This window comes from Echinops telfairi, unplaced genomic scaffold (assembly GCF_000313985.2).
Source record: "Echinops telfairi isolate 266 unplaced genomic scaffold, ASM31398v2 ScPeMD7_22;HRSCAF=79, whole genome shotgun sequence".
Classification (NCBI taxonomy): Eukaryota; Metazoa; Chordata; class Mammalia; order Afrosoricida; family Tenrecidae; genus Echinops; species Echinops telfairi.
In genome coordinates this window covers 5,435,943-5,463,902 of record NW_022103919.1, presented here as the reverse complement: position 1 = coordinate 5,463,902, position 27,960 = coordinate 5,435,943, and the positions used below count along the sequence as shown (strand labels likewise).

General features: G+C 57.4%; 1 protein-coding gene across 1 annotated transcript in view; it reads right to left on the bottom strand.

The window, feature by feature from the left end:
• The window catches only part of HMCN2 (hemicentin 2), a 180,999-nt gene that overhangs the window by 90,613 nt on the left and 62,426 nt on the right, over positions 1-27,960 (bottom strand). The window contains exons 18-27 of the mRNA XM_013007377.2: positions 27,355-27,450; positions 26,938-27,065; positions 24,673-24,817; positions 20,254-20,366; positions 20,000-20,159; positions 18,837-19,002; positions 7,859-7,986; positions 5,072-5,326; positions 4,336-4,422; positions 6-128 (exon numbers count right to left, since the gene is read on the bottom strand). Coding sequence (XP_012862831.2) covers positions 6-128; positions 4,336-4,422; positions 5,072-5,326; positions 7,859-7,986; positions 18,837-19,002; positions 20,000-20,159; positions 20,254-20,366; positions 24,673-24,817; positions 26,938-27,065; positions 27,355-27,450 — 1,401 coding nt within the window. The remainder of the gene's footprint in view (positions 1-5; positions 129-4,335; positions 4,423-5,071; positions 5,327-7,858; positions 7,987-18,836; positions 19,003-19,999; positions 20,160-20,253; positions 20,367-24,672; positions 24,818-26,937; positions 27,066-27,354; positions 27,451-27,960) is intronic.

Below are 27,960 nucleotides of genomic sequence, written 5' to 3'. Positions count from 1 at the left end.
CCCACTGTCTGCCGGCGAAACTGAGGCTAGGAATAGGGCCCCTTCATCCAGCACTGCCACGCCTGGCCGTCCACGCAGGGGCTCCCCAGACAGGCCTTTCCGCCACACGACCTGCGGTTTTGGCGTGCCTGACAGGACACATGAGGTTGTTAGCACCACACACTCAGGCTCACCCTGTCCCCCACTGCCACCCTAGGTCTCTCCAGGATGAGAGGGGCCACCTTCCCCCTCCGAGGCTCCCTGCACAGGGTTACTCTGCCTCCCATCTGGGGGGCCCATAAGCCCACTTCCTTCCCAGTGAGGTCCCAGTAGGCCACCTCACTGACCACCAACCCCGACCCAGCACACCCAACCTGCCCCGGGGAATGCACATGCTCAGGTCTTTATTAGGTAATGCCTGGCTCCTCCCACAAGACCCCAGGGCTTTGGCTGCTGCAGCCCCAGCCCCAGCACAGCATAGGGCACACAGTAGGTGTGCAGCCAACACCAGTTGCTGTTGCACCAACTCTGACACCATGTGCACTGTGTTGCGGGGGGGCTGGGTGGGGTCAAGTCAGTTTAGACCCATAGCGACCCCATGCACAAAGGAACAACAAAACACTGCTTGGTCCTGCACCATCCTCCCAATTGTTCTTATGTTCGAGCCCATTGTAGCCACTGTGTCGGTCCCTCTTGCTGAGGGCCTTCCTCAGTTTCACTGCCCCTCTGCTTGACCAAACACGAGGCTCTCTCCTGACAGCATGTCCAAAGTACATCTCAGGGCAGAAAGTCAGTTCATAAGCATTTTATATTCCGGTTTGCAAGCCCCTCTCTTGATCAGGATTCTTTCAGAGAATCTTTGATCAAAATGTACAGTGCTGGTGGCTGGGCCCCATCACAGTCCTCTGATCTCATGGCAAAGGAGGCAGTTGTCCGTGGGGACAATTAGGCACAAATTCCATTTCCCTCTTCGGTTCCTGGCTCTCTCCTTCCTCCCATGATGCTCCAGTCAAGCAGAGACCCGTTGCTGTGCCCAAGGGGGGTTCAACGGCTGATGGTCTGGCAGCAGCAGATTGCCTGGCCTTTCTCCTGAAGTGCCTCTACTGGGACTCCAACTGCCAACCTTTGGCCTAGCCACCACAGGGACGCCGGGTGTGCAGGTGACGGGATGAACAAGCCCCAAGCCTTGCATTCTGCCCTGGGATAAAGGCAGGAGTGGCGGCCAGTACCTGCCTTGCCCGGGATGTTCATTTACCATGTGTGTGCCGTCACTTGGCCAGCCAAATCCCAGTCCCTTGTGAGGGACACACCCTCATAATGGACTGTCCACTGTTGGTTGTCTTAGCCCCACAGGGCCTGGGACACAGTGGGGATGGCCACATGTGGTTGCCCCTAGAAAAGGGCCTGGTAGTCACAAAGTCTTCCCAGCAGTGTGGAATGAACCGCCCCACCAGCCAGGCTGCTCACACAGGTGGGAGGCAGTGCTGCCTAGTGGTCACAGCAGGATTGGGGGCACCACCTGTGTGACTCCCACCTCTGACTGACCTGCCCAGCCCTCAGGACAGCAGTGGCCACCCTTAAACCTGTGTACTCAGCCCTCACCTGCCACCTTATCTCCCCAACACTGAGTAGGAGGAGAGGCTGGGGACCAGGGGCAATATCGGGCACTGATCTGCACCCCCAAACTCACAAGTCAGCACCTCTCCACCACACCACACTCATCATTGCTGCCATCACCCGTCATCAGGACTCCCAATAATTGCTAATATTAATTACCACTAATAACACCCTCTCCTTATCTGCCATCTCCCTTTGTAGACAAATTCTCTCTGTCTCTTTCATCCTCCCTGCTGGGATGGAGGGGTATCGTGGGGGCGGGAGTCAGGACACGGCACCCAAAGGCACCCTAACGCCATCTTGTTCGGGAGGCTTCCCTGCCCTGCTCTGCCGGCTCCCACCTAAAACCGCTGGAAATCCCAGTGCTGTTTGCTACTTGTTGCTGGTATGAGGAAGAGGGTCCCGGGCCTGGGGGTCTTCCCATGTCCGTCTACTCTCTGCCTCTCTAGGCAAGTCACTGAAACCCTCTATGGCTGGAATCCCCAAGCATGTTTCTGCCCAGGATGCTGGCTGGAATGCCCAGCTTTCAGCATCTGATGTCTACATGTTGCACATAGGCTTACATACATACATGTATGTACACACATACACATGTATGCACGTACAATCTCTTCCAGCACCTTGGCTTCTCCCTAAGATCTCAACCCACCACCCAGGGAACCCGGGCCTCAGAGCTGCTGGGACTGGAAGGGTCTGGGTCCATCAGGTGCTGGCCAGCGAGGGGCACACGTTCTCAGCCTGAGACTTGACACTAGCTCTCCCTGCAGACTTGCCCTGAAGACTCTGGCAGGGAGACAGCAGGAGTCACAGAGCTGTACCCCTCTGTCCCCACTTCCTCCCTGCACTGGGCTTGCCCAGGCCCGGAGAGAACAGGGCTTGTCCAGCTAAGGGCTCATCAACGTGGCCAGGTGAGGCAGTGTTTGTCTGGAGGGGGCCTGCGTCATGCTGGTGAGGAGAAGCCCCAGAGTGACCAGGACTTGTGGTGGGGATTGTGGGCCGCCAGAGAAAAGGGGACAAGCAAGAGGCCTGTGCTGGGTGGCTCCCACCTCTACCTCCCGCCACGCGGAGCATTTGCTAGCTGTTACCAGAGACTGGCACCAGGTGGCGCCATGGTCGAGGGCCTGAAATCTTGAGCCTCAGGATGAGGGGAACCTGTTAGCAGTTTTCCCGAGCCCCACTCCTGCCCAGGCTGAAGTGGGCAGCTGGTCACCACCCATCCTGGAACTAGTGCCAGCCCCGTGCATCCCGCCTCCAGGGCAGGGGCTCCCTGAAGCAGGAGGAAGCACAGCTGAAGTGAGAAGTAGTCTCCCTGGCCTTCCCTAGCCTGCCCTCCAGCTCCCCACCCCCCTGCCCCCGCCCTTCTACAGGATGCCACCCAGTCACAGAGACAGGCAGGAAGCCCACAGTCAGCGGGGAAACTGGAAAATGCCCACCGATGGCCCTCAAGTCAAAAGAAGCCCCTGGGCTGGGGGGTGGATCAGCTGGCCGGGCAGGGCGGCTGTGCAGAAATGGGGCCCCATTCATCCAACACATCCTGAGCTCCCTCTATGCAGTAGGCAAGGTGCCGGGACCGGGAAATGCCATTGCCCCACCAACTTATCCCAGCAAGCGGAGTCCAGAGGGGGAATGAGGGTTCATGAAAGTGCTGTCCACTGCCCCAAGTTGTACAGGCAGGAAGGGGCAAAGAAGGCATCAGTAGCTAACGACAGAGGTGGCTTGCCTTGGCGTCATGCTGTACTGCTGGACCCCAGAGGGCTGACTGACTCAGGACAGGGGGATCCCCTCCTCCAGGAGCCTGCAGACTGCAGCTGCACGGTACCCAGTTCAAGCCACAAGGAGCCTGGGTCTTCCTCGGCCCTGACCATCACAGTCCCGATGCTGCCCAGCTGAGGTCTCCCCCAGCAGGCCCGGAGGGACCCCAGTGGAGGGACAGTCAGGGCACGGGTCAAACCAGGCCACAATTGGACCAATAAGCTACAGCCTGATACAAGGAAAAAAAAACCGGTGTTGGCGACGAGCTCACTTTACTCAGACCCATAGTCGATGCTCAGGGAAGCAGCCGTGAGCACATCACACGTCTTGCATTTGGGCAAACCTGCTGCATGAACCAACCTCTTTAAAGTGTTCCAGACCCAAGAGGCCACTTTAAGAACCAAGGTGCACTGACCACACATCTCACGTGCACGCAAAAGCTGGGCCACGCATAAGGAAGACACGGGAACGCAGCACGTGGAACGGTGGTGCGGGCAGTCGTGAAGGAACCAGGGCAGCCAAATGAGCAGACAAAGTCTCGCGAAAAGTGCAGTCAGAGTGCTCCTTAAGAGGCAAGGATGGCGAGGCTTTGTCTCCCGTCCTCTGGACATGTTGTCAGGGGAGACCAGTCCCTGGAGAAGGCCATCCTGCTTGCAGGGGCAGCAAGCAAGAAGAAGGCCCCTGATAAGACGATGGGCACAGTGGGCGCTGCAGTGAGCTCAAACCTCAGAGTGATGGTAAGGACCGCCTGGGGCTGGGATGCGCTCCTTCTGTTGCATGGAGGGTCACTGAGAGTCGGAGCTGACCCGACGGGACTTAGCCACATGGGTGTCGATGGGATGAGATGCCTGGCGTGGCCCTGGCAAGGAGGCAGGGCTATCCGTAGCCCCCGGGTCCTACCCGCAATGTGTGAGCCAGGGCACTGGGATCCAGGGCATTGGGGCGGTGACTCCTCCCTAGCCCCACCCACCCAAGCCCCAGCCTCACCTCTGACAGGGCACGGCAAGGTGGCATTCTCTCCGGCCACTCGCTCCAGCAGGCCACTGGTCTCATCAGCCCCCCAGTGTGGCGGCTCTGGTGGGAGATGACATGGGCATGCTCAGTCTCCCAGGACCAGAGCTGGCAGGGAGGGTACCCCCCACCCACCCCATCTAGAACCCCAGTGGGACATAAGCTGGCGAGGCTGAGCAAGGGCTCCCAGCCCCCGGGCTCTGAGCACTGCCCTTTCCCTTCTGCCCCACGCTCTGCACCCTCGGTTCAAGTGCATAAGCACTCAGGTTCCAGAGAGCAGACCGTGAGCACCGCACAGCAAGGACTTGCTGGGCACCAGGCGTTTCACATGCATCCTCCCCCTGACCCTCCCTCACATACGAGCAGACCCATGGGACAGAGGAGAAAGCCAGAGATTGGACAGTACGGGGGCCCTGCTGGTAAGTGGAAGAGGCTGGACCTGGGCTCATGAGCCCTGGGTGCCCCCCACCCACCTCAGAGGGGAAGGAGATCAGGGAGGCCCCTGGGGGTGGCTCTGAGGACTACCTGGACTGACCTTGACCATCAGCCACCAGCCCTGCCAAGTAGAGCAGGAGGCTGCGCTTAAAAGGACCCAGAGAGGATAAGGGCTCTGACCGAGGAGGGCAGGTGGAGCGGGGTCTGGACCTGGAGCAGAGGTCCAGGCTTTGGGTGGAGGGAGATGGAGAGAGGCCTTTGGGCCTCGGGGGCTCACCCAGCACTCTGAGCTCCAGCTCCCACGCGTCCACGCCGGCGCTGCTGGCGGCCTCACAGCTGTACGTCCCTGCGTCTGAGGGTTTGACGGCGGCAAAGTGGACAGAGCCCTTGAGCGCCTGGTCCCCCAGGGCCACCCCGTCCTTGGACCAGCTCAGCCAGGGCTCCGGATTGCCCTCGGCCATGCAGTTCAAATCCAGGGCTTCTCCAGCCAGCACCTTCAGCACGCTAGGGCCTGGCTGCACCTGAGGGGGCACTGACAGGCCAAGAGAGGGGTCAGGGCAGGGCTTTCCATGCCTCTGCACACAGCTGACCAGCCTGCACCTGGATTTGTTAAGAAGCCATTAGGTACTCACCCACCCCCACCCCCGCCCCAAAAAGAATAGCACCCGGGCTCTGACCCAGACTCGTTCTCAGGAGGCAGCTGCTCCTCGTGTTTGGCCCCCAGACCCACAGGAGATCCACCACCTGGAAGCAACCAGGGGAAACTGAGGCCCAGAGGGGGAGACTGAGGCCCAGAGACAGACTCCAGGGCACACAACCGGATCAAGGGGCAGCACCCAGCTCAAAGTCCACTGTCAGGGGAGGCAGCATCACGGCTCAATCTCTCAAAGTCACAGGACCCTGGGCCAGCTGGTGCCTCAGTTTCCCCCTCCCATCAAAGTTGTCCTGAAGATGTCCAGACCTGGCCCAGGCATCGGGCTCGTTCTCTCTCATAACTTCCACCTTGCTCCTTGGCCCCCCTCGGCAGAGGGGCAGCGCAGGTGGCGGGGGGCTTTCTCTCTTTGGGGTTCATGTTTTCAAGCCATGTGCTCATCCTCCAGTTCATCCAGAGCTGCCCACAGGGTGGTGGATGCTGGGCCCACTTTGCAGATGAGGAAGCTGAGGCTTGGGAATGTCACATGACCTGATCACAGCTGGCAGGAGCTAAGCCACCAGGAGTGGGACCGCCTGGGCCTCGGTGAATTCTTAGAGGCCTGGGCCCCTGGGGTGCCAGTGCTGCTCCAGGACTGGCCCCCTCAAGGGGGTGTGGGCAGGCCTAAGAATGCCCACACACCCCCTCCGGAGCTTCTGAAGAGGCACCCAGAGAGGAGACCAGCCCTCAGCCCAGAACCCCACTGCCCGGGAGCAGACTCTTCCTAGGTACATGAGGATGTGATGCCCTATCTGCCTGTCTCTCTGTCTTTCTCCCTCTAACACTGACCGAAGGCAACGCCAGCTTCCACTCTGCCAAGTGCCTTACGTCACCGACAGGTGCTGATGACCATGAGACAGGCATTGCTGCGGCCCCACTGCCCAAGGGGGAAACTGGGACCCAGAGCGGCCAAGCAAATGGCCTCAGGTCACACAGCTAGTGAGCAGTGGAGCCAGAGTTTGAGCCCAGCTCCGCTGACCTTCCAGGAGCGCCGGCGGGCAGCATGTTGACATACTAACCCTGCAGCTGATGTGTCGGGCTGCGTTAGGTCAGCAGTTCAAGCCCACCTGCCGCTTCCTGCTCCTGTAAAAACGTCCAGTCTCCCAAACCTCAGGGAGCAGCTCCACTCCGTCCTGTTGTTGTCAGGAGCCAAGGAGTGGTTCTGACCCATAGCAACTCTACCCACCGCCGGATCCCCTGCCATCCTCACGATCGCCCTGTGCCTGAGCCCGGCGCTGTAGCCAGTCCATCTCCTGGAGGCCCTTCCGCTGTCTGCTGCCCTCCTTTTTGCCAAGCTTCATGTCCTTCTCCGGGGCTGGTCTCTCCTGACATGTGCCAAGGGTGGGAGACAAACCCATGCCATCCCGGCCTCTAAGGTGCAGTCGGGCTGAACTGCTTCCAAGACAGATTTATCTGCCCTACCGGGTGGCTACAAATTACAACTGACCAGAAGGCCCTGCTCATTTTTTAACCCCCTCCCTGCTGCTTCCCATCAACGGACACACTCATGAAAACGCTGAAGCTGCTCCCTGTGCCTCAGTGTGCCGTAGGGACTGCTCACGGCGTCAAGGCGGTGGCCAAACGGCTTCTCTAAAGGGCCAGGCCGTAAACACGGCAGCCCCGGGGGCCAGACAGCCTCTGTTTCCGTCACCCCCTGTGCCTGCTGTCACCGCGTGGGAGCAGCCACGGGCCATACATAAGCAAGTGTGTGTGGCTGGGTTCCAGGGACACTTTATTTATGGACACAGAAGTTTGAGTGTTGTCTAATTTGTCCTCCCGCCCGGCCCCCACTTCCCCTTCTAGTCATGGAAAGACTACCGTTCTCTCACCCCAGGGCTTAACCAGAAGGGGGGCTGGGGAGGGGGGCAGAGCTAGCTGGCTGTCCCAGAGGGCCTCTTGGACTCTGTAAGGTGACAAGTCCCCCCTGCCTCTTGACTACTGTGTCACCCTGCCTGGCTCCCCCTGGGTGGGCCTGGGCACACAGGGGAATGCCCACTTTCGGGACCCTAGACTTCATGACCCACCAAGCTGCCCCAGTACCCCACTACCCACCGAGGGGCAGGGCTGTTGCCGTCGGAGTCTAGGTGCCTCAACAGCTGGGTGCTGGGCAGGAGGGGCTCCGAGGGGGATCTCATGAGCTTGTGCCCCTCACCACCTCCAAACTCTGGGCTCCTTGGGGAGCCCACACACTGAGCAGATGGCCTCAGACCACACCCTCCCACTGCCCCCCTTCCCTGAACCCCTCAGAGCCCCCAAGTCCTCCCAACAATCTAGGTCTCTGGCAGGCCAGTCCTCCACCCTCGTGGGGCGTCTGGACAGCCTCTCCAGGCCCACCCGCAGGTATGGGGATGAGGGGGGGAAGCCCGGGCCTACCTTGCACACTGAGAACATAGCGGCGGGAGGCAAAGCCTGCGGGGTTACTGGCGGTGCACTGGTAGCGGCCACTGTCGCTGACTTGGGCCTGGGCCAGACGGAGTGAGCCTGATGGGAGAAGACTGTGCCTGCAGAAGGAGGGGAACATTGGTGAGGCTCTGGTCAGCGCCCGCTCCACTGCGAAGGCCTCAAAGCCCAGCATGAGCCAACCACCTCCCTAGGAATCCTTCCAGGGGGAAAAAAAATGATGCTGAGCTGGCAGCGGGGCGGCCTTTGGTCCAGCTCTGGGGGCCCTCCATGGCCTCCATCCGTACCCCAGCCACCTCATGGTCCTGAAGCAAAGCTCGGGAGATGCCTGGTCAGGGCCTTGCAGCCCTGCTGTGTGACACGGGAAGTTCACTGGTTTGGGTTGGAGCCCAAACCCTGAACCTTTCCTAGCTGTGTGACCTTGGATAGGTCCCTTCACCTCTTAGCGCAGCGGTTCTCAACCTGTGGGCCGCGACCCTTTTGGGGGGTCGAAACCCCTTTCACAGAGGTCGCCCAATTCATCACAGTAGCCAAGTGACAGTGATGAAGGAGCAACGGAAATAATTTTATAGTTGGGGGGTCACCACCACAGGAGGAACTGTATTATAGGGTTGCGGCCTTCGGAAGGTTGAGAACCGCTGTCTTAGAGTCTCTATGTCCTCATCGGGAGAATGGGGAGAAGGCCCTGGGGCCGGGGAAGAAGCCACTCTGGGCCCAGACGAGGGCCTGGCACTTAGTCATGCCTGTCACCATGTCATCTCTTTTGTCTGCTGGCAGCTGCCCTGCCTGCAGGGGACGAGGCACCATTGAGGAGGAGACCAGGACCTGAGACGATGCCACCGGCCTGGAAAGCCTCTATCCCGAGTGCTGGGCCTGAGTCCTGAGTCTTTGGCTGTGAAATGGCCCAGGTCTTCTCTGGGGGCTCTCCAGAAGGAAGCCATGGAGCCTCCCACCCCACAACCCACAACCCGCCTTATCTTGCTGAAGTCACCTGGCCCCATCCCACAGGAATCCAGGACCCCCAGCCAGACTCCTGCAGCTGGGCCAGACCCCAGGGGGCCCCTGCAGACATGATGTCACCAGCCCGTGTGTGCTTAGCTCCCTGAAGACCTGACCCTCATCAAACTGAGAGAGCAGCTGTGGCCACTGGGCCTGGCCGGCCCTGAGAGCCAGCACGGGGGTGGGGAGACCCCAAAACCAGTCATCCAGCCTCTGGGCACTGGAGCCAGAAAACCCCGAGTTCCAGTCCAAGCCCTACCCCTGCTTTTTGTTGAGCCTCAGTATCCTCCTCTGTAAAATGGGATCTCCGTGGCCCCTCCCTTCCCAGACAGCTGCAAGGGCCGAGGGAAGGGCAGGGAACCGGCTAGCTCATGGGTCAGTGTGCTGCCTGTGCAGCCGCAGAGCTGCTTACCTTGCCCCACGGGACAAGATCTTTGGGGACGACCATGAATGACAAACTGGGCAGTGGTCTCAGGACCCCAGCTCAGGGCCAGACCACCCGCATCCTGCTCTGCGAGGCTGGAGAAGCTGCTCTGAGAGCCTCTGTCGCCTTTGAGTGGACAACAGAGACCGTGTGCTCCTGATCCCACAGCGGGACTCCAACAACCGCCCACAGCAGAGACGCCCCACAAAGGCAGCCGCGAGAGTCGGGGTGCTGTCCGTTCATCTACACTGTGCCTGGCGCTGCTTCCAGCTTTCCAACAGGGGCATATGGGGCACACGGGGGAGGTGTACACGAGGAGTTCACTGGTTCTCAGCCGGGATCCCCGGTAGGACCGGGCCTCGGATTGTGAGTGTGGTCCCCTTTAGGAGCCCTGCGGCGTAGTGGTTACGGGTTGTGCTGCGGGCCACAAAGTCCCAAGTTCGAAACCACCAGCTGCTCCAAGGGAGAAAGACAGGGGTTTTCTAATCCCCTTAACAGTCACCCGTTTGTCTTTGGAACCCACAGGGGCAGGTCTCCCCTGTCCTGTCCTATAGGGTCACGGGGAGGTGGCCTCGATCGGTGGCAGGGAGTTTGGTTTGGTTTTCAGGCACATAGGTTCTCTGTCTCTCCTTCCTCCCCCTCCTCTCTCCCTCTCTCTCCCCACACTCCTCCTGCACCCCACTACCGTCACCACCTGTGGCTGCCCATGTGGGTCTCACGCAGACCCCAGCGCTCCCTCTCGCAGGAGGACAGTGGCCTCATCAGAATCTCTAAGGGGCAGGTGACACATGCAGATTCCCAGGCCCCTCCCCAGGCACTCTGATTCAGTGGGGGGGGGTCGCAGAGGGGTCCCGTGTAAACTGGGGTTTGAACAAGGCCTCAGACAGGTTTGATATAGGTGATCAGAGCCCACCCCCTTGGGGACACCACTTGGGGCCACAAAGAAGTACCTCTGGCCCAAGAAGTAGTCTGGTAGACCCCATGGGAAGAGGGCTTGGACGGCCAGGGCCCCCACAATGAATCACCCTGCCCCTTACAGGGTGGTCTTGTGCTAAAGATTCCCCCTCCCGGAGCCTCCATTCCTGATCCGGAGCCGGGGAGGGGAGGAGATGCATACCCGGTTCATGGGTGCAGCACGAGGTGCCAGGATGCTGGTGGTGCTAAGGGTCTGGGGCACACTAAGGGCTTGGTGAGTGGCCCTGCTGTGAGCGCATCTCGAACGCCCACGTTCCAACCAGCTGTGGCCAGCACTTAGGAATAACGTGTGGAGCGAAAACATGACGCCTGTTTATTTGTTCCAGAACAGGTAAACATTGCCCCTGTCTGGCTCTGCTTTCCCAGCCTGGATTTTCTCATCCCACAGTGCTTTCTAAGTTAAATCAACACCCACCCAGCCAGGGCAAACTCTCCAAGGCCAAGACATACGTCCAATCAGATGCAGGGCTGGGACGCAGTCCCCACCCCCAGACCTTGCGGCCACACCCTCCACTGGTAAAACCTGGACCCTGGCAGCCGCTGGAAAGAGCTCTGGGCCACGAATCGGAAGCTCTGAGTCCGAGGTCTAGTTCTGCCACAGACACCTGGGCAAGCTGGGGCCATTGGCATCTCTGAACTTCATGTTCCTCATTCCAAAGATAGCTCCATCCGGAATGACTCTGCCTTCCAGGCCTCCAAACACAGTCAGGATGGTGCAGCCCCTAGGGGCCCTGGTGATGTAGTGGTTACCAGTTAGGCTACTAACCCCAAGGACAGCAGTTCAAAACCATCAGCAGCTCAGAGGGAGAAAGAGGAGGCTTTCTACGCTGTTATGGCTTTGCAGTCTCAGAAATCCAGGGGGACAGTTCTACTCTGCCCTAGAGGGTCACTATGAATCAGAAACAACTTGATGGGAGAGAGAGAGAAAGAGAGAGAGAGAGAAAGTAAAGCTCCTCCCCTATCTCCCTCCCTGTGAAGGACAGGAGGTAAGAATTTAATTGTGGGAACTCCCTGGGGAAACACACACACACACACACACACACGGAACTTCCCCAAACAGAAACCATTCTCAACCATAAGCACTGGCAACATGCTGTTTTTCGATATAAGCAGGACACCCTGGTCATTTCTCAGAAAGGAAAAAATGGGAGAAGAGAGAGACCATTTTAGAGATGGATAAGCTGAGACCTCCCAAGACCAAAGAAATGCCATGCCTGCTCTAAATTCTGATCTGGCCACGTCCCTGCCCTGCTCCCCAAGGCAAAAGAAGCCAAGTTCGGTTGCATGGCCTGCAGGCATCCGCATGACTTAGCCCCATCTTTCCTCCCCCTCACCTTACCCTCATACCTACATACCTCTATCTATCGACAGATCCATAACTTCTTTATCTGCACCCACAAAGAAGTGCTTTAGAACTGGATGGAACGTAGCTTCATCATTCTCTGTTTCCCCTAACAACATTGTATTTCCTGGGTTAACGTGTATCGGAAGCAGAGCTTCAGCCATGTTGTCTCCTGCATGGTGACCCTGGGTCACTCGTTCATCCTTGAAGGACCAGGTCCTTCTCAACTCCACTCCGCACACCTTGGTCCTTTCTCCCTGCATAGCACCTGCTCACCCTTCAATAATGAGGCATCACCTTCTCCAGGAAGGCTGCCATGATGCGCCAGGCGGGCAGGTGCCTCCCACAGCTGCCTGCGCCTCCCCCATCACAGCCCAGACTGCACGGGCTTGTGACTGCCTGCCACCTGCCAGTCTCTCCCTTGGACGGTGGGCCCCAGGAGGCTTTAGTGCTCAGAACCTTGTCCAAGTCTGGCCGGCGAGCCCTGCCCTAGCTCCAGTGAGACTTGGGCAAAAGGTGGAGCAGGAGCAATGGGCCTGGCTGGACACGACGTGGCCTTCCAGGGCAGCCCACTGCCTCCGCCCTCTGCCCCCTCCCAGCTCTCCTTCCCAGTTCCCAGGGGTTCGTTGGGAGGTTTGGGGTCTGCAGCTGAGAGGACAGGAGAGGTGAGAGGAAACAGAGGCACCCAGGGTCTCCCAGGAGGGGGCTGCCATGGAGGGGGCGGCGGCATCATGAGCCGGAGCAGGGAGGCTCCCTTGTGGGACATACAGCCAGATGGCTCTGTGAGGCCCCCAGATGAGAACGCAGGAGGTTGGTGGGGAATTTCCTGTTGATGAGATGAGCGTGTGCTTTCCAAAACTCTCACAGCCAGCCCCACACACTCGGATGGAGAAAGCGGGGGCCATCGGGGGACCCTGCAGGATCCCACCGCAGAAAGCACTCTCCTGGAGCTCTTGGCGGCGGGGGACTAGCGAGCGTAAAGCCATGCATCACTCCTGTCTCCCTCCTTCCACCTCTGAGGCAGCCCTGCTCACTCTGTGAGATGCAGGGAAGCCTCCCAGATGCCTCAAAGGGGGCAGGCTCCCAGGTACACACACCTGGGCTCTCTCACACCTGTGACCGCCTGCCATGTCTGGGAGGAGGAGCCGTGATCCCAGGGTGTCTCCAGCTCCTAGCACTGGTCTTGGCCCCTAGTAGATGCTCAATGAAGATTTGATGGCAGATGCCAGCTGTCCCTCGACCATGCCCTCCCTGTCTCCCCACCCATCTCAGGGCCAGCTGTGCCCTCCAGTCCATCCACGAAGCCTTCCTTGAGGACCCCAGGGGGTCAGGGCTCCAGACCAAGTTCACCTGGTCTACTCACCTACCGCCAATTGCTCACTCATCCATTCAGTCAGCAAAGAGCCAGGTGCTGGCTGCTGATGCTAAAGAAAGGTCCCTGTCCTCAGAGAATATAGTCTGAGTGAGTTCCTTCTCTGTCCCCCTGGCTGTCTCCATGGATAAGGCACTCGGGTCTCCAGCACCCCCAGCCCCAGGGTGTGAGCAGGGGCTTCAATGGCCATCAAGCACTCAGCCCCCCACCGAAGGCCAGCCATCACCCACCCCACACGCAGTTGGCACCACTCAACCAACACCCACTGGGAGTCAACTTCAAGTCAGGTTCTGTGTTTGTCTTCTGGGGCTTGGCAGGATCTGAGGCTGGGCCAGGCATGGGTCCCACCCACTAGGACCCATCAGGCTAGAGAGCCCGTGGCCCCACGGCCGGCAGCCCCAGCAGTGATTGTGGAATCACTGGCTCTTGTCAAGAGCCACAAATGGGGAAGTTAAGCTAGAGAACAGTAAGACCCTTGGGAGCTGAACAATATGGGGGGTGGGAGTACGCCACCCCTGAAAGCCCAGGCCATGCGGACTCTCCAGCAATGGCACCGAGGCTGTAGCAGCTGCTGACCACGGAGCCACCATGCAGCTGGCACCTGCCACGCCCATTTCACCCCCAACCGCCACATCTGTAAGTCAGGCAGATCCTGCGATCCCCAGCCCCTTCTTCCAGGAGAAGACTCCTGCTGTCCACAGCCACGCAGCTGCTCAGGCAGAAGTGGGATGGCCCCCGATTGCGGCCACTTTCCTCACTGCTGTGCTGAGCCAAAGATTCGCCTCTGGGTTTGAACCCCTGTGGCTTTGCTCTGGAAAGAGAGCCACCGGCCATCGGCTGACCAGGTCCGGCTTAGCTGCCAGGAGCCATGCAGGCTGCACAAACAGTTTTTCTCCTGGGTCATCAGCACCCCAACTACCACCATGCCCTCTCAGTGCCGGGTTCGCTGGGGCCACAGCCAGGGCAGGGGAGCCCGTGGGGAGCCAACCGTCGTATCCCACCCTCTGGGGTGGGGCACAGGGGGTGGGGGGAGGATAAGAAGGGGAAATCCGGGGGCAGCGAGACAGAAGCAGCTCCATCTTCACTGCCTGCTCTGTCCTGCCACCACCCCCTCCGCTCCCCCCGATGCTGCGCGTTTGGCCCTGTGAGAGACCCTGGCCCGCTGCCCCTGGGAGCCAGTGCCAGGAGCCCTCACAGCTGTCCCGGCCCCACATCAGAATCTCAAACAAACACTGTTGCCTAGAAACACTGCCTCACCCCAGCATCCCCAGGCTGAATCATGGGACCAGAGCTGCTAGACCAGGGCCTGCCCAACCCTTTCATTTCCCAGACAGAAAGACTGAGGCCCAGAGACGTTGAGTTCATGGAGTGAGTAGGGGGCAACCTGGGATGAGCCCCGAGACCTCTTGCCACCATGTAAGGCACGAGACCAGTGAGCCCTCTCCTGGCACTGTGACCACACGCTGCCGGGCACGATGTTGCTCAGTAAATACTGCTCGTCGACTTCAAGTTTGAATTCACAACCCAGGCACAAGTCTTTTCACAAAAGCAACAGCCCCTCAGGAGAGCAAGCAGCTGGCGAATCGTTCCCACCCTTGGCCTGAGCCCTCACTTTCGGGTCTATGCCCCCAAGGAAATGGACCAGAAGATAAAGTGGAACATTTGTGCAAAGATGTTCCAGCCGCCTGTCTAGAACTGTCTAAATCTGGCGATTAATCACACGCCCCAAACAGAGGGGCAGCGTCCCAAGGATGAGAGCTGGACGCCCCGGAATGTTGTTTTGCCCTTTAAGGTGAAAAGACAGAAACGGGGCAAAGGAAGGCGGGGGGCGGCGGGGGAGCGAGAATCGATCATGGGCCAGAATGGAAGACCCCCACGAGAGCACCGCATGGACATCCACACATCAGAAGGGACGGTGGACGAGCAAAACAAATGGCTGCTGAAGCCCCGGGGATGTTTTCTTTGAAGAGGATTGCCCGACTCTGGGACTGGAGAAAACGGAAGCGTTTCAAATATTCTTCAGAATCTCCTGATAAGGCAACTGTCCCGCTCTGGGCTCAGAAGTGCGGCATGAGTGTGTCCGTGGGTGTTCCTGTCTGTCTGTCTGTGTGTGAGTCTGCATGTGTGTCTATGTGTCTGCGTCTGTATGTTCAGGCCCAGGCCTGGGAGCTGGGGATCCCAGTCCCCCCACAAGCGTGTGCTTGTGTTTCCTGCCCCCACGGACTGTGAATTCCACTGCCAGTCCCCTTCCTCCATCCCGGAAGGCTGGCGGGACAAGAGGGCCTGCCACTCCTGCTCACGCAGAGGTGGGGAGGGTGGAGGAGGCCTCAAAGGGACATATCTTGTTTCTGAACTCTGGCCGCACCACCAAACTACAGAGAAACAGTTTGACACCCTAGTGCCAGTGCTTCTGCTGGCGATACTAACTGCACTGCGTGGACTCTTCCACAGTGGCCACTACAGAGCCAGCGAGGGTCTTCCCAGGATCCCTCCCGTCTGGAAGTAGCTCAGGACATGTGCAGGGAGCACAAGGCTCGGCCCAGAGGGACAGGACTCAGTGTGTAGCAGGCCAGGCCTCCAGCTTCCAACAAGACAGCTTTGAAGCCGTGTCTGCGAGCATCTCAGGGGAGCAACCGTCTGACCTTCCCCACCCCGCCCCTGGCACCTGGTGAGGCAGGCGTTTTCCTGGGTTGGTTGGTTTGTCAAAACTCCATTTTCTGACAGAATCGCTGTGTGCCTGTAAGAAACAGATCTTTGTTCTGTGTGGGGAAGTTGTCAGAAGGTCCCAAGCCTGCCGGTGAATCTTCAGATACCGATCAGAAGTCGGTGAGGGTAGTCATGGCAGCCTCAAAGGGGGGACAACCCACGTGCCACCACCAGATGAATGGATAAGCCAACGTGCGGAAGCCACGCCGGGGAACCATCTGCGTCAGGAGAAAGGACGCTCTCCCACGTGAGCCGACAAGGACGGATCCTGAGCACGTGGACCACACCAACACGCCGGTCTCCACGCTGCTCTGAAAACGGTTGCCTTAGAAGGTCCTAGAGAGGGCGGAGCAAGTCACACAGGCCTAACAGAGGCCCAGCTTCCTGTTCAGAAAGATGCAGGTAGAACCCCCGAGACCAGGGTCCTTAGTCTCCTTCCAGGTGGGAACTGAACGCACACCTGTGTTGAAATCATCAGCTCAGATCCAAGGGCAGCCTGTAGCCAAGGACCAAGTGGAGAAGGTTGGGAGAGGAGGAGGCATGGAAACAGGAGACCCAAGGAGACGGCAGAGAGTGTGACAATACACGGGGGTGATTGCAGTGGACAAGTTGATACAAACTATTGAACATAAGATTGCATGCTGTTCCATAAAGCTTCACCTAACTCACAATGAAAAGTTTAAAAAAGCACAAAACCCCGGGGTTATACAATGAACCATGAGGTAGAACAGAAATACTAAACATGCTATGAAGCCAATGAACAGAAGTGGTCTCATAAAACCATAACCCTAACCTTCCAACCAAGAAACCCTATCCCATGATATGGTGTTTAGTTGGCTGTAAGTAGCCTCGGCCCCAGCTATTTTGCCACTGTTATAAACATATCTATTACAGAGCTTTTGACGAGACAACTTTTTAGAGATGCACAACTTATGGACAGCAATTATAGTGACCGGCTCTGCAAGCCTACCCTTAACCAATGTGGTATTTCCATCGCTGTTCACCACCACCACACACCCCACTCTCTCCTTCCCTCCTGCTCCTCCCCGCCTTTGGCTGTTCTCGTCCACACACGGTTTGTCCTGCTGTGACTGACTGACTCGGCTCGGCACCATGTCTTCAAGCCCCACCCAGCCCGTGCCTAACCCAAGGCTCCATTTCTCCTACTGGCCAGGTGGTTCTGCAGTGCACGGACGGAGCCCAGTTTGGCTGATGGGCAGCTGGGCTGCTCCCCCCTTTGAGCTACTGTAAATAGTGCCGCCATGAACATCCGTGTTCACATCTGCTTTGTGAGCCTCTGCTCCCACCTCCTTGGGGTATGGACTGGAATGGCTGAATCACGTGGGTGACATGGCCCACAGCTGCTGTACTGTCTACTTCCACGCACCACCACCCCAAGCACTGGATAAGGGTGCCCACTGCCTCACATCCTCACCAACATTGTCATTTCCTGTGCCTTCTATCTTCGCCATCCAAGTAAGACAGTGACTTTGTTTGGGATGTACGGACTCTCACACCTTCCACAAGAGCACGAGTTCAATACGCCCCCTTTACAGATGGGCGGGAGAAAGACGGGGCTCTCTACTCCCGTAAACTGTTCCGGTCTCAGAAAACCACGGGGGCCATTCTAGCCTGTCCTGAACCGTCTCTACGAGCCAGCCCTGACGCCATGACAACGAGTGTGTTTTTTTGTTTGTGACTGGTTGCGCAGTGGTAACACACTGAGTCACTAACCACACGCTCAGCAGTCCCAAACCACGAGCAGCTCCACTGGGGAAAGACAGGGCTTTCTGTCCCCTAAAGAGTTATGGTCTCAGAAACCCACAGGGACCCTTTCCCCTCGAGGGTCGCTCTGAGTGGCCTGCACCCAGTGGCCGTGAGTTACAGATGGAGGGACAAGCCAGAGGACGAGCAGCCGTCCGAGGTCACAGAACAGTCACAGGGAACGGATGTGAATTCACAGTGCCCGGCATCCTTTTCCTCCTCATGAGCAAACTCCGGAACCTCATCCGTCTCCAGGGGGAAATGCAAGCCAGCGAGGAAAGAACAAAATTGTAGGATTGCAAAAGCGGTTCGTGCAAATTTATGGCTCCCAGTTGATCTATTATCGCATGACAACAAGGAGGGGTGAACAAATCAGAATGTACACACACCCCCTTTTCCGTCTGAGCCATAAGTAATCATGCGCCTGGCCACCCCGCCGGCCGTGCTTGGGACCAGGCCTTCTGGGGAGAGGTGCATCTATGTGTGTGCCGCTGGGTCCAGGTCCTCGCAGAGCACCCCCTACTTCTCTCCCCAGGCACCAACGGACCCAGTCCGGTGCCCTCACAGCTCCCTGAACCCTGCTGACACAGGACCCCGACCACCCTCAGAGGGCGCAGACGCTGGCTCAAAAGCCCACCAAACCAATGTTCTCACATTTGTGTGGGTGCTGGGGGATGGGCTGCTTGGGAACGCAGCTTGGTCTGGAATTTCTCAAAGACCTCGCCAAGGTTGATGTCACTGGCCGGAATGCAGTCCCCTCTCAGGGTCAAGGGTCACCTCTCCTATTAGCCAGAACCTCCCGGATAGCAAACACCCCTGCCCTGGGGGTGGGGGTGGGGCCTTGGAGGGGCTAGGTAAAGCTCAGCACTGAAAGATGCGCAGGGCCAGCCTCCTTGCTCACTGCCCAGTGCCCGATCCCAAAGCAGGGCCTGCAGAGGGCTGAAGGGCGAGAGAGAGGCTGAGTCAGACCATCTGGCTACCAGATACCTTGTCCCTCAGCAGTGGGGGCTCAGGTAGTCTGTGTGATGGTCAGGGTGCATCCCAACCCTAGCCACTCACCCCACCTATCTGCCTCAATCTCACCTGGTCAGTTCCCATCACAGGGGCTGCTGATCAGAATAAATGAGATTCTCCCTTCAGGAGCCAGGGACCATTGCATTAGGGGCTCACCCAGTGGGACCCACCCTGGATGTCCACGCACCCACTAAGGCCCACCGAAATGCTGCAGGGGGTCTTCGGACCCCTGCAGGACATATAAAGCCTAAGTGTGGAAGTGAATAAACACCCCTGGGGGGAGGGGCTGTCCCCAAGGTCCACCAGCTGTCCCTCAAACCCCATATCCCTCCACCTGAGGCAGTCGATTGGTTACCTGTCTGGGACAAGTGGCATGCGGTGGGAGTCCTTCGTCCAGGTGACCAGGGGGGTTGGGGAGCCTTGGGCCTCACAGTCCAGGGTCACCTCTTCACCGGCCTTAGCTGTGACTCTCAGGGGCAGGCCTTCTTCCTGTGAGCCGTTCGCCTGAATCCTGGGCTTGGCTGCGGATGGAAGCCAGCAGGGGTTGTGAGCAGGGAGGGTGGGGGCTGGTGGAGATGGGAGCAGCTACCCAAGGAAGCAGAGGTGGGGCCCTGACCCTTGGAAGCCCCAGTCAGGTGCAGCCTGTTTCTACATCCCAGGGAGGGAACAAGCTGCGTGGGGCGGGAAGGCCCCAATCCTCCTCCTCCTCCCTCTTCCCACATCCACTCCCCCTCAGAACCCATCTTCCTGTGGTGGCCCCCTATGGCAGCAGCTTAACCCCCTCTGGCTTCTCTGCCTCCTCCTGTCCTGCCCTGGGGACATTCCAGAAGATTCCATCCTCTTCTGGCTCCCTTCCCCCTCTGGGCCATCTCACTGATCCCCAACCAGACTGTCTGCAGTCCTCTCAAGCCCCGTAGGGGTTTTATAATGACCTGAGCAGCCTCACCCCTGCGCTGGATGTCAGGGACGCAGCAGCAAATGAGACAGGCCAGTCCCCACCCTCGTGACTCTTAAGGTACATGGGAACATGGCCACCAAGATGCAATTACTATTTAGTCTCGGTTGTGTTGAGTGCTCTGGAGGAGAACTTTCTGATTGTGTGCAACAAGGTGACTTGACCCGGGAGGGCCATCAGGGAGAGGGTTCCACGCAGAAGGAACCGCGTGAGCAAAGGCCCTGGGGGCAGGACAGAGCATTCAGGAAGATTAAAAGAAGCCAGAGCGTCTGGGGCACAGAGAGTGGGGAAGGGGCAAGAGAGAGGGATGCTGGGAGGTTGGCGAGGGCTAGTGCGGGGCCTGCGGTCATCCCAAGAGGGGTTAGAACTGCCTTCAAGTTTGCCCATGGAGCTTGGGACAGTGTTCTGAGAGAGGGGACCTTGGGTCTAGCTGTTTTCAGAAGAGATTTTAGAGACAGGGCTGGTCAGAGGTGGTACCTCTTCAAGGTGCGAGGCAGATGCAGGGAAGGCCAGGCTGACCATTCCTCTACCCCCTCTCCCAGAGGGGCACTGCCAGCACTCACTGTTCACAGACAGCCACATCTCCTGGCTGGAGAAGCCCACAGGGTTGGTGGCCGTGCAGACATAGGCCCCTGCATCCCGGGCAGATGGCCGGGCGATGACCAGAGTGCCATCCTGACTCACGTTGTAGCGGGGACCCAGGGAGGTCAAGGTATTGGTTTCCTAAGACAGAGCCACAGGTGACATCAGTAGAGCACCCACGCTCCACCGCAATTTGCATCAGTCCCCTCCCATGATGCACTAGGGCCCACCTCACCTGGGTCCAGGTAATGGTTGGGGTGGGGACTCCCAAGGCCACGCAGGGAAGAGAGGCTGGAATGCCTTCATTGGTGACATGGTGGGTGGCTGTGGTCTGGATTCTGGGTGGCACTGTTGAAAACAAACCAATTTGAACAGGAAAATGGAAACAGCATCCCACACGCAGGCAGGAGCACCTGGCCGGGGCAAAGCGCTGCCCTGGGCAGGAACCAGCTGCACTATTTCTGGGCTCTGGGACTTCGGATTAACCACTGACTCTTTGTGTACACTTATTTCCTGACCCCCAAAAAAAGTTAAAGTCGCTCTGTTTTTCTGTTCCTTCCCTCAGGGATGGACAGAGGAGAAAGGGCAGGGGACAGGACTCCTGAACACCCAAAGCCAAGCCCAGCCTCCTGTCATTAGTTCAAGTCCAACCCCGAGCGACCCTGCATGGGGTTTTGGAGCCTGTACATCTTTAAGGGGACTGACAGCTTCATTATCTTCCTGTGGGACAGCAGGTGGGTTAGAACACTAGCCCACAACCCAATGCACTTTGACAAAGTGTCAAATCCACAAAAGAGAAGGTCCACAGCTGGGAAGGAAGGGCTATTTGCTCCCATTCACAATGAGCACATGTAAGTACTTTAAATGTAAGTAACACACACCCCCCTTATTCCTCACCCATCAGACCTGAACACCGGTGTGAGCGGTTATACTCAATCACTGCCGGCGAGTTGATGCCGATTCAGAGCAACCTAACAGGACAGAGTGGAACTGCCCCTGCGTTTCTGGGACTGTAACTCTTTAGCGGAGTAGAAAGCCACCTCTTTCTCCCACGGGATGGCTGGCAGTTTCCCACTGCTGACCTTGCAGCCAGCAGCCCAAGATGTGGCCACTACACCACCAGGGCTCCTCATGAGTGGTTATAAAAGGAAGAAAAACAAAACTGAAGCCGACGTCAATTCTTTTGGTGACACACAAGCTAGTTTCCTACAAAGAGAAACTGTCCACTCCCTTCTGAGCACCGTGCAGAGTTGCAGGCCTGCAAACAGTGGTCTCTAAGAGAAGCAACCGCAGGGGAAGTTGGGTGTGGGAAAGTTGGGAGGGGACCCAGAAGCCCCATGAAGGAGGGAAACGCCCTTCCAGTCTCCCAGGCAGCCACAGCCCAAACCCAAACACCCCCAAACCTGTTGCAAACCATCAAGTGGATCCCACACGTTACAGGATCGAACTTCTCCATCGAGTTTTTTGTGGCTGTCACCTTTTGAGAAAGCAGATCACCTGGCCTCTCTTCCACACTCCTGCACGGGGAGGGCTAGAAGTGCCACCTTTCGGGTTAGCAGTTGAGGGCAAACTATTTGCGCTACTGGTGGGCCGTGGCCGGCAAGTCAATACACATGTGTTGGATAGAAATGAATTGGGTCGAGAGGGACCAGCCGACCCACAGGCATGTCCATTGGGAAACAGGGTGTGGCATTCTGCAGTCTGGGTCTGTCCCAGCCACACCATGGGCTGGCTGCGTGATCTCGATAAGCTACCTCACCGCTCAGCTTCCCTAACTTGGAAATTCAGAGTCTTTAAATGACCTGCTTCTTAGAGTTGTCATGAAAAACCATGGTGTTTTCTTAATCAGCAATACAAAGGCAGTGGGACTGGGCTATGTGCCAGTGCGGCGGCAGATCCCTGACATGAGGCATGGCCAGCGCCCAGGACATTGCCCAGCACGAAGAGTGAGCCCCAGTGTCGACTCTGGACTTCAGTTAACAGTCGAATATTAATTTCAGTTCATTAGTTAGAGCTAATGTACACACAGATGCAAGAGATTAAGAGTGGGGAAAGTGTAGAGGGGCGGCTGGGGACAAACGAGAACTCAGTACTGTCTGTGTGCTTTTAAAAAATTTTTTGTAAGCCTAAAACTTCTCTGAAAAATCAAATGTAATAAAATCACTCAGAGGTTTAAGAGAAAGCATATGCAGATCTTAGCGGCGGGTTCGTGCCTGGGAAATGCGGTCTTTTATTGGATGGGGGGGTGGGGGGCGGGCAACACCAGGGTTCACAGCTTGGCCCCTCTCTGAACTCTGGGTCTTTTGCTATGAAATGGAGAAGGCTGCGTTCTTCTTGCTTGCCCCCCCCACCCCCGGGGGTTTGATGAACCCCATGGAAAAAAAGAGGATCACCCTGGAAAATGACCAAGTACAATCACACTTCGTGTTGTACTGCTTGACTTTTTGCTTAACTCATTTGTGGGACGTGGGTGGAGGTTGCCAGAGCTGATGGTCAGCGTGGCGGCGATCGTTCACAGGTGTTTTGCTCCAGCTCCTTCGCTGCAGTCCTGATGCACCTGCGCTCTCCCACTGTGCCCACCTCCGATCGCCCTGCCCTCCTCACCCTCTCAGCTCTGCCCGATCACAAATGCTGCCCCTTGATCTCAAGTGGTAGCTTACGCTAGGTCTCCCTTTAGACCTGAACGTCGTTTGCCTGGACATTGAGCCGTGTGTGTGTGTGTGTGTGTGTGTGTGTGTGTGTGTGTCTGCTTCAGGCCTGAAGGGTGACCAAGAGCCCGTGTCTCTGGGTTTCCTCCAGTATCTGACCAGTAAGGCTGGTCTACTTCATGATTGGGTGTTTGGGTCCACATTTTTCTCCCCCTCTATCCAAAACCAAGCCAAGCACACTGCTCGCCGTGACCCTATAGGATAGGGCAGCACTGCCCCTGCGGGTTTCCATGACGGTAACTGTTTACGGGAGTAGAAAGGCCCCTCTTTCTCCCGAGGAGCGGCTGGTGGTTTCAAACTGCTGACCTTACGGATCACAGCCCAGTGCGTAACCACTTGGCCACCAGGGCTCCTCCCACTCCACGCAGGACCGACTTTCCTTCGAAGCCCCCTCGACAAGTGGATTTAAAAACCACCCAAGTGGGGGCTCCTCGGGACCGAGGTGTTCTGCTGAGTCTCCCAGGTCCCCCCAAAGCCCGACTACTTCTTCAATGCGCTGTTTGTGGGGGGACAATGGGGCTCCCTTTCATCCAGGGCCTTCTAATAACCAGACTTAGTTTCCAAATGGTCACGTGGCAGAAAAAGAGCTTACCATGAAATGACTTTTTAATCGTACAACAGAGAAATACCAGGTGTCACCACAGCACAAAGTTTTTAAGAATAGAAGGTTGAAGACGGCACCCTAGAGAAGTCCCAGGAAAGCCCGGACCCTGTGAGGACTGTGGTGGCCAGGTGGGCAGCGGGCAGCACGGTGACATCGTCCTCCCGGGGGAAACTAGACAGGTGGGGTGGGGCGGGGCGGGGGCACCACGGCTAGCCAACAGCAACCCCGCAGCCACCACGCCTGTCTTGCGATCCGCGGTAAAGCGGAAAACAGCCCTAATGCATTGTGGATGGGAAATCTCAAGCCGCAAGCCAGTAACGCATTAGACCCCAGGTTCATTTTAAAACACTTATTTGTATGTGTCTATAAAGAATTTACAGATATGTAGGTGTAAATGTATAGGTATATAACACTATATGAAGACTCTACATAATTCATATATATATATTTATAATGTACACACACATACTACATAGTCCAGGTAGTCCCCAATTTACGATAGGATTCTGACATAACCCAGAGACTTCACTGAGTTTTATTTTCCTTTTCATTATTATTGGCTTGTACTGCCGGTACCTGTATAAATCCAATCTCTATTTGTCGGCAGGACTTGAAAACATCACATCTGAGAGTGGTAAACGCCATCAAATGATGCACTGCAACAAGGTAGGTATTACTAATAATGAGATGGGGTGTTTTAAGCAAAAGGACCATCAGAAGTCCGTGTGTGTGTGTGTGTGTGTGTGTGTGTGTGTGTGAATGGATTCTAACTCATGGCGACTTCCTATCAGACAACAGCTCTAAAAGGTTTTTTGCCTGCACTCTTTATGAAACAGACAGTCATCACTTCCGGGGGGGCTGGAAGTACCAACCTTTAGGTTAGAAGTTGAGTACCAGCCATTCGAACACACGCAGAGACACACACACGTGGCGTGTGGCGTGTATGTGTAATATGGTGGTGATGCACTGACTGGGCTGAGACGTGCAAAGTCAACAGTTAGGAGCCACCAGCTGCTCCTCAGGAGCAAGACTGGGCTTTCTACGCCTGTCAACAGTTACAGTCCTGAGAACCCACAGGGGTCGCCATGAGTCAGCACTGACTCGATGGCAGTGAGTTTGGTTTGGGCTTGCAAATGTATGCAAAAAGCATAAAAAGTTATGCTTCAAATGCAGAAGTTGCTTATCTTAGGTCTCTATGGGTTAAGTCCTTAACTTTTGTACAGTGAATATGGTTTATTTGTGTGTTTCCCAGAAAGAGTTTTCAAAGCCAAGTCCCCCCATACAACTTCCCCCATCCTAGCCCACCCTCACCTGCACCCACCACCTTGGGGCCGAGACTCACCCTGGACCACCAGCTCCACGTCCCGCTGCTGAGAGCCAGCGGTGTTGGTGACCACACAGCGGTACTTCCCGGCATCCTCCTGTAGGGCTCGGGCTAGGTGGAGGCTGCCGTCTGCTCGGACAGTGTGCTGGCTGCCAGGTGGGAGCTGTGGGGTTGGGGTGGTGGTGGTGGAGGGAAACAGTTTGGGTGAGGGCCAACTCAGAGCCAGCTAAGAGACTCTCAGGAAACCATACGACCCACCCGCAGGGCAGTAGGGAGGAGGTGGGGTCAAGAAAGCAAGAGGTCAAAGAAGGTTGGGAGGCTGGGGATGCGATCTAAGTGGGGTAATGAGTGCCCACCCCCCACCCTCCCACAAACCCTGCAGGACTGGTGGTCCTGGGCTCTGCACGCCCACTCTGGCCAGCTGGACCAGGCCCGACTGGTCACCTGACCCAGCTGGACCAAATGGAATCTCTCCTGGGATTGTGGACCCGAGCTTTCCCTGGCAGGGGCTGGAGTCCAAGCTCTGAGGCCAAGGAGAAGGGAGCGGGGTCCAGAGGGACCAGGGCAGAGAACAGCTGTGCAGTTGTGGGATCACAACTCGCTCACTCGCTCACTCACTCATTCACTCACTGCCGTCAGGCCCACTGCCTATAGCAAGAGTGGAACTTCTGGTGCCTGAGGCTGTAAATCTTTCCAGGAGCTGAGAGCCTCACCTCTCTCCAATGAGATGGCTAGTGGCTTTGAACGGCTGACCTCTCAGTGAGCATCCCAACACGTAAGCCACTACACCACCAAACCAAAAAACGAAACACTGCCATCAAGTACACTCTGACTCACAGCAGCCCCACAGGACGGGGTAGAACTGCCCCTGTGGGTTTCTCAGACTGCTAGTCTTACGGGAGCAGGAAGCCTCGTCTTTCATGTTCGGAGCAGTTAGTGGTTTCGAACTGCCCAACTTGTCGCCACCAGGGCTCCTCGAACAGAAGAGCATGGATGTGGCCAGGTTCCAAACCAAGCTCGGCTACTCAGGCAGGCAGGGCCCAGGTGGCCCAGCTGTAATCATCGGGCTCCTGCCTCCGGGCTTGAAGCCTGGGCTGTGCAGTCAGCAGTCCCGGGTTCTGGTCCCAGCTCGACCACTAACTAACGAGCTGTGTGATCTTGAACCTGGGGCTAAACTCACAGAACCTCAGCTCACCATCTGTAAAATGTGGGAAATCCTTAGGTGTGAAAATCGGAGGAGAAAAGGCCCATCAGCACGTGCCTGGCCTGGCCTCTGTGTGCCCTGGGCCACTCCACTTCCATTGCTGTGATTGAAGGACAGCAGGGAGACAGGCGGCAGGCACCGGGGAAGGGTGTTCCTGACAGCGGGCTCCACCTGTGCTTTGTTTTGAGGAACAGGAAGCTGTCTGGCCAGACAGGCACATGAGACAAATGGAGGGAAATATCCCAAATGGAGAGGGGTGGGAATGGACGGGCAGGCAGCAGGGGGTCCCAGCCAGAAGCTATGGTAAAGGGCTTTGATTCCTGCTAGCCTGAATGGGGAGGAGAGGCAGCCTGGACCAGTGCCCAGGGCAAACAGGAGGAGAAAGGACCCCCTAGGGGTCTATGCTCTGTCTGCCTGGGGCCCTGTAAGGTGAAATGGGGGCAAGGGCACCTCTCTGTAGATGCAAGAGTACAAGGCTCCTGGCATGACTGAGGGCAGGGCAGAAGGGCGAGGGAGAGAGTGAAAGACAGTGAACAGGAGAGCCGAGACCCTAAGAAGGACTTTGATTCATTCCTTCAGTCTTCAAACCGTGCGACCCTCGGCACTGTGTTAGGTGTGCAGGGCGGAGATTACATTACTCACCGCCACATCTCTGACCTGGACCATCAATCAGAGCAGGGGTGGCAAAGGCAATGCATTTGCACCAAGGACCCTGCCACTGCCCTGCTCCCCACCCAACGCTGACAATGCCTCCAGTACTCCCGCCCACCCATCCATCCCTCTGTCCATCCGCCCACCCATCCATCCATCTATCCATCCATCCATCCATCCATCCATCCATCCATCCATCCATCCATCCATCTGTCCATTCATCCATCTGTCTGTCCAGTGATTGGCTGGACTACAGAGAGCAGCAGATGCTACTGGTGGATTACCAGAGAAGGTTCTGGAAAGAAGCATGAGAGAGGGAGGGGAGGAAGAGGGCCTTCCAAAAATAAGGCAGAGCCTGAGTGTGACGGGAGCAGCCCCTCCCGTCCTCAGGAGCACCGTTCACTTTCCCTGTGGGGCCCAGCACTCACGGGCAAGCCGGCCTTCAGCCAACGCCTCTCTGGGAGTGGCCTCCCCTCCAGGATGATGCAGGGCAGGGAGACAGGCTGCCCCTCCAAGACGCGGACTGTGGAGGCACTGCTGGCGATCTGCGGGGCAGCTGTATGGACAGAGGTGGGGTCAGTCGTACTGAGCACCCTCAGGGCAGAAGCTGCACTCCCCACCCTTTCCCCTCAGGACTGGGAATCATACAGGGCCAAGGGCCCCCAAGCACCACCCAGCAAGTGGGGATACAGATGTTCCTCTGGGAGAACTGGTGAGAGACACTTCTGTCCCAAAGGGCAGGGTCGGTCATAAGAGGCTTCCCTTGGGGGTCTATGGTCTAGCTTCTCCCAGCGAACCCCCCACCTGCCCCTGCCTCCCCCGCCTCTCCCAATCCACCAGCGAACCATGACCGATGACAGTGAGCCGCGCCTCCGCCTGCACCTTCCCGAAGACATTGCGAGCTTCACAGACATACAGAGCTTGGTCTTCTGGGGCCACACCTGCCAGGCAGAGCAGAGGCGCAGGCTGGATCCGGTCCCACCACATCCAGCTCCCCGGGCCATAGGGAAAACGCTTCACATCGCTGGTGGGAGCCCCTTAGGGCTTCACCCTGCAGCAGGGGCTACCCCTGAGCTTGACTGGTAGCCACTCAGCTTGTCTCCACCTCCCCTGTCTCCCGTGACCCACCAGAGGACCATGAGCAGTAACCAAGAGCAAGGCTGGGATGGCAGAAAGAAGAGGGATCAGGCGACACACCAGGCCTCAGAAAGGTGTGAAAGCCTCGCTGGTGCATCTGTAGAAAGGGGATCGTCGCTCGTCCGTGCAGTGTGATTGGGAGGGGTCAGGGAGAGGATGGCGATCCAGCACCCTGCATGGACCTGTGAGCAGTGCTGGGGAGATACCAGCGGGGTAGACGCTGCACAAGGAGTAGAAGAGTGGTGGTAGTGACAGCAGAAGATGGAGAAGTAGGAGCAAGAGTGGTAGTGGATGCGCCAGTCGTAGGTATATTC